The 10716-nt window shown below is 50.9% G+C and overlaps 1 protein-coding gene across 1 annotated transcript in view; it reads left to right on the forward strand.

The window, feature by feature from the left end:
* LOC146805477 (zinc finger MYM-type protein 1-like) overlaps window positions 1–10148 on the forward strand; it is a 39810-nt gene extending 29662 nt beyond the window's left edge. The window contains exon 2 of the mRNA XM_085623802.1: window positions 10040–10148. Within this exon, the coding sequence (XP_085479928.1) occupies window positions 10040–10148 (109 nt within the window). The remainder of the gene's footprint in view (window positions 1–10039) is intronic.
* Window positions 10149–10716: the final 568 nt, after the last annotated feature.

The following is a 10716-nucleotide window of genomic DNA, read 5'->3' on the forward strand; positions in this document are numbered from 1 at the left end:
TACCCCCACTACACCTCTGAAGTACAAAAACGTCAGGCTTCATTTCTGGAGGTCAAGAGACAGTTGCAGCAACTCATGAACACCCTACAATTTCTGGCTAAACTCAAGATCATGGACAGGGGTACCACTGCCTTCTGTACTGCTCCCGGGGAGGCCTGGGCATAGCTGGAGAACAAGGGGCCTGGGCCCTCCACCATGCACCAAAATGACACAGATGGCTGGTCTCCCACAGGTAGGGGCCACCGATCCATTGGCAAAAGGAAATCTGGCTCAAGGAAGTAATAGGCGGTTGAGGCAAGAGCTCATTTGGTGGCAGAGGTGGAACAACACAGTGCATCAACCTCTTCAACTACCCTGCCCCCTCCAAGGAATGAGAGGGTGGACTCCTGGCTGCTGATCTTGTGCTGGTGGATGCTCTGATCCGCGGGGCCCCTGAGTTTATGCATATGACAGCAGTGGGAGTGCTGTGACTAAGCCTGGCCGGAGTTCATGGAGTTACGCTGAAGTGACAAAAAACTCCGCCAAACTACACAGAGTTACGCGAGCTGTGGATTAGGTTACCTAGCACAGTTCGCACTGATTTATAGTGCCGCACTGTAAAATTGGCCTGAACGGCATCTCCCACAGTGCAAGAGGGCGCTGCTTCTTTCTGCTGCTTGAGAAGAAGTTCTACTTGAGCAGCAGCTTCCTCTATAAAAACAGAAGGTTTCTCATCTCGAGTGGTAGCGACCATCTGCGACCACCCCAATGTTGAGAAGTCTCGCTGGGAAGTGGCCTAGCATTGGATTTTCCTTCCTTGTGCTCGCTAACTTACCTTTGGCAAGCGTGGAAAAAAACTCAGTTCCGCAGAGCAGAGTTTTTCAGAACTCCGCGAAGTGAAATAAAATTCAGCAAACTCCGTGAACGGAGTGGAATCCACTGCCCAGGCTTAGCTGTATCCCAGTATGTGTGGGGGATGCCCCCAGTGCAGCCTCTACAGTTTCCAACTGAACTGTGGTCTGCTGAAGGCTTCTGTCACCTACAAATATGGGCCAGGCTATTTTGGAGAACTTCCTGCGGTGTGGTGAGTCACTCACATCTTCCATAATTAAGTTTTCATGACCCTGGGGCCACTTGTTCAGCCCCCCCATCCTTTTCCCCGCCCCACTGAGTGATACACAGTTGAGGACAATTCAAACTCTGCGGCCTGGTGCCCATTGGTGTCTTGGCCTGGACCGTACAGTTGGGATGCAGTTTTTTTGCATTGTATTTGATTTTTTTCTGTTATTGTTCTGCACTTCCCGTAATGATGGAGATAACTCATAGCCTATACTCATATGGGATGTTTGCTGGGAATGTGGGTGATGAAGGGGGGGCTACACAATTACTTGGAGCTGCAATCTACATGCCGTGCGACAGTAGCTGGGTTACTTGCGGAAATCATATGATAACTTGGAATGTTTAGGGCATGGGGGTTATGTTAAGCGCTACCGAATCTGCCCATACTTAAGGCGGTATAACATGCATATCGCCTGTCTCCAGGAGTCATACCTCTTCTCGGGTAAGCTGCTGAGACTCCAGAGGGCGGGGCATGGTGGTGGACGCCACATATTCTAGATACGCTAGTGGAGTATTAATATGGGTGGCCCCCAGTGTGTCTTTTTTGATTCAGCATTCACAGGTGGACCCTGAGGCCCGGTATGTGGTGCTTGAAGGGGTCATGGATGGTACACTATTGTCAATGATGGTGCTTTATGCACTGAACACAAATCAAGCATCTTTCTTCGACACTCTCACGCCCCTCCACCTTCCAATAAATGGACTAGGTATCTGGGGTGGGGTCTACAATTGCCTGCCTGATACAACTCTAGACAAATCATTCAAACTTGTGTCAGGGGCCCAGTCCCTCATGCTTAATCAATCAATCAATCATGGTATTTATAAAGCGCACTACATACCCGCGAGGGTCTCAAGGCACTAGGGGGGTGGAGGGGGGGAAGCTGCTACTGTTCGAAGAGCCAGTTCTTGAGAAGTCTTCTGAAGGTCAAAAGGTCTTTGGTCTGCCGCAGGCGGATGGGGAGAGTGTTCCATGTCTTGGCGGCGAGGTGGGAGAATGATCTGCTGCCGGCGGTCACTCTTCGGATGCGAGGGACGGTGGCGAGGGCGTGGTCTGCGGAGCGGAGCTGGCAGGTGGGGTGTAGAGGCTGAGTCGGCTGTTGAGGTACGTTGGTCCAGTGTTGTGGAGTGACTTGTGTGCGTGGGTGAGGAGTTTGAAGGTTATCCTCTTGTCGATAGGGAGCCAGTGTAGGTCTCTCAGGTGGGGTGTGATGTGGCTGCGGCGAGGGATGTCGAGGATCAGGCGTGCGGAGGCATTCTGGATGCGTTGAAGCCGTTTCAGGAGTTTGGCCGGGGTCCTGCGTAGAGTGCGTTTCCGTAGTCCAGTCTACTGCTGACGAGGGCCTAGGTGACCGTCCTTCTTGTTTCGGTGGGGAGCCACATGAAGATCCTGCGAAGCATGCAGAGGGTGTTGAAGCAGGAGGAGGAGACGGCGTTGACCTGCTTCGTCATGGAGAGGGTAGAGTCGAGGATGACCCCTAGGTTGCGTGCGTGGTCGGTGGGTGTTGGGGGTGTTCCTAGTGCAGTCGGCCACCAGGAGTCGTCCCAGGCCGAGGGGGTGGATCCGAGGATGAGGACCTCTGTCTTGTCCGAGTTCAGCTTCAGTCGGTTGTTCCTCATCCAGTTGACGACGGCCTTCATTCCTTCATGGAGGTTGGTTTTGGTGGTGTGGGGGTCCTTGGTGAGGGAGATGATCAGTTGGGTGTCGTCGGTGTAGGAGATGATGTTGAGGTCATGCTGTCGTGCGACGTGGGTGAGTGGGGCATGTAGATGTTGAACAATGTTGGGCTGAGGGATGAGCCTTGGGGTATGCCGCAGATGATCTCAGTGGCTTTGGAGCGGAAGGGGGGAGGCGGAGGCTCTGTGTTCTACCGGAGAGGAAGGAGGTGGTCCAGTTAAGGGCCTTCTCTTGGATTCCGGCGTCGTAGAGGCATGTTCGTAGTGTGCAGTGGCAGACCGTGTCGAAGGCGGCTGACAGGTCTAGGAGGATGAGGGCCGCGGTTTCTCCATTGTCTAGCAGGGACCTGATGTCATCGGTGGCGGCAATGAGGTTAGTTTCGGTGCTGTGGTTGATGCGGAACCCGGATTGGCACGGGCCCAGGATGCTGTTCTCCTCGAGGAAGCTGGTCAGTTGTTTGTTGACGGCCTTTTCGATGATCTTCGCTGGGAACGAAAGCAGGGAGATGGGTCGGAAGTTCTTGAGGTCCTTGGGGTCCGCCTTGGGTTTCTTGAGTAAGGCGTTGATCTCTGCGTGCTTCCAGCTCTCCGGAAAGGTTGCTGTCTCAAAGGAGATGTTGATGGTTTTCCAGAGATGGGGTGCGATGGTGCTGCTGGCTTTGTTGAAGATGTGGTGTGGGCAGGGGTCTTCCAGGGATCCGGAGTGGACGGTGTTCATGATCTTGATGGTGTCGTCATCGTTGATGTTGGTCCAGGAGATCAGGCGGTTGGTGCGGGTGGTGGTCGTGGGAGCGGGGTCTCAGTGGTTGCTGGGGTGGTGGCGGCATTGAAGCTGTCATGGATGTCTGTGATCTTGCGATGGAAGAAGGTGGCCAGCGAGTCGCACAGGTCTTGTGAAGGTGGGATGTCATTGGTGCTGGAGCTGAGGTTGGAGAGTTCCTTCACGATGTTGAAGAGCTCTTTGCTGTTGTGTGCGTTGTTGTCTAGGCGGTCTTTAAAGGAGGTCCTTTTGGTGGATCTGATGAGGTGGTGGTGTCTGTGGGTGGCGTTCTTGTGGGCGGTGTAGCTTTCCGGTGTTCGTTCACGGATCCAGGTTTTTTCGAGTTTTCGGCAGGTTCATTTGGAGGCCTGGAGGTCTTCGGTGAACCAGCTGGTTTTCTTGCTAGTGTGGGTGTTGGAGGGCTTCTTGAGGGGGGCGAGGGTGTTGGCGCAGTCATTGATTCACTGTTTGAGGTTGCGGGCGGCGGTGTAGGGGTCGGTCGGATCTGTGGGTGGGTTCCGGGCGAGGGAGATGGAAAGCTGGTCTTCGGTGACTTTGCTCCAGCAGCGGCGTGGCATTTGTTGGGTGTGGTGGTGCGTGGTGGGTTTCCGGAAGGTGAAGTGGATGCAGCGGTGATCGGTCCAGTGGAGCTCGGTGGTGTAGTTGAAGGAGACATGGGAGCTTGTGGAGAAGATGGGGTCAAGCGTGTGGCCAGCGGAGTGGGTGGGTGTAGTGACGAGTTGTCTGAGTCAGAGGTTGTCGATCAGGGTGGAGGAGTTGGTGTCGTTGTTGTTCTCGAGGTGGAAGTTCAGGTCCCCGAGGAGCATGTAGTCCATGGAGGCGAGAGCGTGTGTGCTGACGAGGTCAGTGATAGAGTCGCTGAACTGTGCTCGTGGTCCAGTGTGTCTGTAGATGACGGTTCCTCTGAGGGCGGTTTTGGGGTCGGTGTGGATCTGGAAGTGCAGGTGTTCGGCGGTGCTGAGGGTGTCGTCGGTGTCGGTTGAGACTTTGAGAGTGTTCCTGTGGACGATGGCGATTCCTCCTCCTATTCCATTGGTGCGGTCCCTGCTGGTGATCTTATAGCCTTCCAGGATGGCTATGGCGATGTCGGGTGCCGAGGAGGGGTTCAGCCAGGTCTCCATCAGGAAGGCGACGTCTGGGATGTTTGCGTGCGGAGCGGGTGTTGAGAAGGATGCATCTGAGGTGGTTGGGTTCTTTGGTAGGTGGGTTGGCGGGCCGGATGCTGGTGAAGCTGCAGTTCCGGCAGGAGAAGGGTCCTTGGGTGCGCTTCGGGGTGGCCAGGCAGCAGGTGCGTGATCGTCCGGCGTTGAGTGCGTGGAGGATGCTGGAGTCATAGCAGAGGCGGGCGTCGTGGCATTCGTGCGGGCCAGGGGTCCTGGCGCTGGGCGCGGACCAGGCGCGGACGTGCGCAGACAGGCGCAGACGGGCTTGCCTTAGGCGCGCCTTTGGCACGCCAGCGGTGCGGCTGCACAGCAGCCGCCATATATGGGGAGGAGGGAGGGAGGAGCAGCTGGGAGGCGGGAGGTAGGGGCAGCGAATGGGCAGACAGGGCAGTGGGGCCGCAGGGGATGCAGCGGCGAGAATGGGAGTGGTGGACGGCGCGGGGGCAAGGGCACAGAATCACGGGGGCACAGGGGAGAAAACAGGGCACAGAGCAAGTGGCACAGAGGAAAAAAACGGGGCACAGAGCAAGTGCCACACAGGAAAAATGGGGCACAGGAAAAAACGGGGCACAGAGCAAGTGGCACAGAGGAAAACGGGGCACAGAGCAAGTGGCACAGAGGAAAAATGGGGCACAGGAAAAAAACGGGGCACAGAGCAAGTGGCACAGAGGAAAAAACGGGGCACAGGAAACAATGGGGCACAGGAAAAAAACGGGGCACAGAGCAAGTGGCACAGAGAAAAAAACGGGGCACAGAGCAAGTGGCACAGAAGAAAAAACGGGGCACAGAAAAAAACGGGGCACAGAGCAAGTGGCACAGAGGAAAAACTGGGCACAGAGCAAGGGGCACAAAACTTACCAGCAGCAGCTGGGGCAGGGTTAGGACGCACGAGCGGTGCTGTGCGGAGGGGGAGCGACCTACCTAACAAGGGTCGCTCACCTCACTGCGCAGCGGCCGCCATATATGGGGAGGAGGGAGGGAGGAGCAGCTGGGAGGCGAAAGGCAGGAGGTAGAGGCAGCGAATGGGCAGACAGGGGGCGGGGCCACAGGGGATGCAGTGGCGGGATCGGGAGCGGTAGACGGCGATGGGGCAAGGGCACAGAATCACGGGGGCACAGGGGAGAAAACAGGGCACAGTGCAAGTGGCACAGAGGAAAAAAATGTGGCACAGAGCAAGTGGCACAGAGGAAAAACGGGGCACATGAAAAAATGGGGCACTGAGCAATTGGCACAGAGGAAAACGGGGCACAGAGCAAGTGGCATAGAGGAAAACGGGGCACAGGAAAAAAAGGGGGCACAGAGGAAAAAATGGGGCACAGAGCAAGTGGAAAAACGGGGCACAGGAACAAAACGGGGCACAGAACAAGTGGCACAGAGGAAAAACAGAGCACAGAGCAAGTGGTACAGAGGAAAAGACGGGGCACAGGAAAAAAACGGGGCACAGAGCAAGTGGCACAGAGGAAAAACGGGAAACAGAGCAAGGGGCACAAAACTTACCAGCAGCAGCTGGGGCACGGTCAAGACGCACAAGCGGTGCTGTGCGGAGGGGGAGCGACCTACCTAACAAGGTCAAGGTTCAAGGGTCGCTTACTAAATGCTTACTGCAATGGGCATCCACACACAAGTAGAGGATGTACAGAGGATCTCCCACTCACTGATGAGAAAATATTCATACTATTCAGGGTTATTTGATCTGCATACCAGAATCAACTTATTCTATTGCAACTCTGGGGCAGCAACGCTAGCACGTAGGGCTGAGCATTTGGGTCACACACATAATAAGTGCATACTCCCTTGCCATTTACTATAATTGGGGGGAAGGTGCTCACCTATATCTTCGTGGAGTCTCTCAGTTACGCCTCTAGCTTAACGTATTATTAGAGGAGTTCAGGGGGATCTCAGGTCTCAAGGTGAATTGGGACAAATCATGTTAATTCCCCTTCACTGAGTTAACTCAGGTTCAAAGATTTTCACTCCCCACAATGTACCTACCTTGATGCTTAAAACTATTCAATACCTCAGGATCCAGGTGCATCATACCGAGAAGTATCTAATTGATGGCAACTTGGGTAGGGTACTGTTGGCAATTAGGGCATCCCTTCTGGACAAGTCTACCACTCTCGCTTTTTGGGGGTATAGTGATCTCCGAGATGTTAGTGTTTCCACGCTTGCTGTACTTTTCCTCAGCACTCCCAGTCTGGTTGGGCAGAGACTTCTTTCAGGAACTGCATGGTTTAATGACATCACTAATTTGGGGCTCTGGTAGACACAGAGCAATGATCACCAAACTGTACACTCCGCTTTCTGAGGGGGGCCTAAGAGCCCCAAATTACAAACATTATTACGCCAAGGCCAATTTACAGTGGCCGATGCTCTGGCTGGGTGGAATCTGTACCTTGGAGTTAGGGGGGTGGTTTGAGGGCTCCTACATGATTGGCATACTGATATGGTTGCTGGGTTCTACCGCCCTAAAGGGGGAGGAAATATACTCATGAGGACAGCAAAGACCTGCTGGAACACCTTCAAGGCCCTGTGCGTTGGCTCGATCACATACAAACCAGAACTTCCACGGCAGGCGCTACTGAGTTGTGTGAGTTTATGTTCAGCTCATGATGTACACCCCTGGATGGCGGTGGGCCTCTCTACATGGGGGGACTTATTCACAGAGGGCATACTCCGACCTTTTGAAGATCTGGTGGAAACCAATAACTTGCCCATGGGGAACTTCCTCCTCTATTCTGCCCTTTATAGTTTAATTGTACCAGACTTGGCAAAAGACTCACAAAGCTCCTATGAATTCTCCTCTGCTGCAGATCCTCCTCATGCAGTGCCAGGCGGATGGTGACTACACTATGCAATGCCACCCAGCAACCTAGACATCAACCATTCACATCATTGAAAATATTCTAGGATTCAACGCTATACCATGAATTCACAGATACACAATTGGAGCAGTGCTTAGGCAAGGTCAAGTGCATTTCCATAAACTCCAAGCTAAAATACACACAATTTAACTATTTGCACAACACCACCCCTGAACGAGTAGGCCAAATGTTTTGAAGGCTGTTGACAGCTGCCCATGCTGTTCCACAATAGCAGCTGATTTTTATCATATGGTGTGGACTTGTCCGATTGTTGGTGCTTACTGAGACAAGACACTAGCACAGACAGTGGACATTATGGGTAGGCGTTTCCCCAGGGTGGCTGATCACTGTTTACTGGAGTTGACAAAACACACCAAGAACAGTAAGGGTTCAAATAAGTTCATCAACTTAGACCTAGTGCTGGTAAAACACCGCTTAGCCCTGTCCTGGAAATCGTCCACTACCCTCCACAACACTGGTGCTCTGGCTCGAAGACTTGAAGGTGAGCACTTTGGCTGAGTTAGATGCACTACAAAACCGTAGCTCGACCATCTGTCGACTGGGAGGGCTATTTGGCCGCAGTTGAAACCAAATCCGATGAACAACCGTCTCAAACAATCACAGACCCCACTTGACATCTAGCACCCCCACACACACACTCCTATCCTTCATTCAGATTCTCTCCCCTCACCCCCCCCCAAATGACATGTGTAAGTCTAGTACTCCATTAATTCTTCACAGTGGCCTTCCAGCTGCACCAGAAGTTCCCCGTTGTCCACGTAGCACCCCATTCAAGCCATCGCAGGTTGTTAGTTTACTCATCAGTGCCTTTGCATGGTTGGCAAAAGTTTTGTATAAGTGTTTTTTCTTTTTCTGGGTTCCTGGCCACCTTAGGCACAATGTCAAAGAAGATTGTAATTGTTTGTCTCAGCTGTTGTACCGTTTGGCTTCACTGAGCAATGTGATAATCCCACACTTTATTCTGTACACAGATTTTTTCAGCCATTATCAAACTGACGTGATGCAACCCAAGAAAGATGTATTTAAAAAAAAAAAAAATCAATGAGCTGGAAACCCATCCAACGCTGAGGTTCCCAGCTCCTTTTGGGTTCCAGTTTGAGAATATCGACTCTTCACTGGTGACCATATAAAGATTTCCCATTTTCTGTGAGAGATGGTGGCATTGTGCATGTTGTTTGGTCTGCAAGCCAAACTCTTGGGGGCATATCAGCAAGGTACGGCGATGAATAACTCAAAGCGCGCTTAGCACTTTGTTATTCATTGCCGCCTATCTCTGGAATTTATCGCCCTGGTAGCGCGTTATCAACAACGCGTTGCTCCAGGGCGATAAAAATTCCCGAGATAGCGGGGGAAATCGCCGTTTTGCAGGGAACATCACTGGTTTTCCAGCGATGTTCCCTGCAAAAGGGCGATAACCTTGCTGATACGACCCTGTGGTCGTAGCAGCATAATCCACCCCCTATGTTAGGGATGGGTAAAGCAGACGTTAGTTGTTAGTTTTTGGAGAAAACAGCCGTTTTCTCCAAAAACTAACGTCCGCTAAAATGCTGGGGCAGCCTTGTAAATATCGCGATGTGCACATCAGCGATATTTGCAAGGCTGTACTGCCCAGTGACGCCCACTTTGCATCTCATTAGAGATGCAAAGGGAGGCGTCGGGAAAAAGGGTGCTAACATGCGATTATGCATGTTAGCGCCCTCTTGTAAATAGGGCGATAGTTTTATCTCCGCTTTTTTGGCTTTTAAAGCCAAAAAAGCAGAGATAAAGCCCTTGTTAATATGCCCCTTGGTTCCGCTCTGCTGTCCCTATCAATTTGCTGAGTCAGCCACCTCTAGACATCAAGCAGACATTTTGCTCAGAGTCCAAGCATATGTTATTAGTCCGTTTCAGATAAGATTCTCTCAATATGCATGGACAACTGGTAATAGTAGTCCATCCATTTTTATTTCTCTGGTATACCAAACGTGCAGTACACTCCACCACACTGACATTACCTGTGCCTCTCACTTTCGGGCGTCCTATCACTTTCAGTCTTGCGCATAAAATGGCAAAACATTAGAAATTAATTAACAAGTGCACTGCCTTTTATTAGCTATGCACAGAAACCTGAGGGCTGTGAGATCTCGCCTCTTCCACACTCTGCTCATTGAACCTACCCCCGCTCCCATTAGTCATATATTTACGGTGCAGAAGAGGACGCAACTTCTCTTTTAGTATAGTTTTGACCAGGCTGCCAACTTCAAGAAATGTCTTGCCATGCCATTGATATCTTTTCTAGGGTCTTCTTTAAAATTACATTCTGTATACTCAATGCTGTTTAAAGTTAATTTGAAAATGTAATTTCTGAATATTGTCTTTTTAAAACCTTTCTATATACTCGTTGCTGTTTAAAGTTCATTTGAAAATGTAAAAAAAAAAGAAACTTTTTTACATTGCAGATGCTATATTTTTATGGATGCCTTTCTGTTGACTACTGATAGTGAGGTTCTCATGAAAGATGATGCCAGTGTGGAAGAGCAACTGGTGGGAAGAGCTGACTGTTGCTGACAGACTGTCCGGTGTAGCAAATCAAGGACAAAGTCATGCATGGATCATTGTTTAGACATGAAAGGGGCGGTAGTATACCTGCACTCAGAGTCTGGGAAGAACTGATTGGTTCCTGAGAGTGGGCACATGCTGAAACTTTGCAATTAATGCTTTTGTCGAATAATATTAATGTTTGTTCCTGACACTACTTGGTAGGGATGCTTGCTAAACTTCGAATTGAGAAGACCCTTCTTACCTCTGCTGATCTCCACAGCCTGAGTGCAAAGGCTTTGTGCCTAGGCATTCTTACTCTCTCGATCAGAGACCTTTATTTGGATTTCTGAAGTAGACGTCTTACTTAATTTGCTTTAAAAAATGCCCTTTTTCCTCAACCACACTAGCTAAGTTAGAATAGGGATTACTTTTATGGAACACACTTTCTGGATATGTTGGATTATTATTGTAATTCTTGCTAATGTTCTACTTTTCCTTATTCTCAAATATAGACTTTTAGACCATTTACATTTTCATGTAATAAAAGCTTGAACTAGAATTCTTAATGGATTAAGGTGTAATCAGTAGGAACTAC

This window comes from Triturus cristatus, chromosome 8, assembly GCF_964204655.1.
Source record: "Triturus cristatus chromosome 8, aTriCri1.1, whole genome shotgun sequence".
NCBI lineage: Eukaryota > Metazoa > Chordata > Amphibia > Caudata > Salamandridae > Triturus > Triturus cristatus.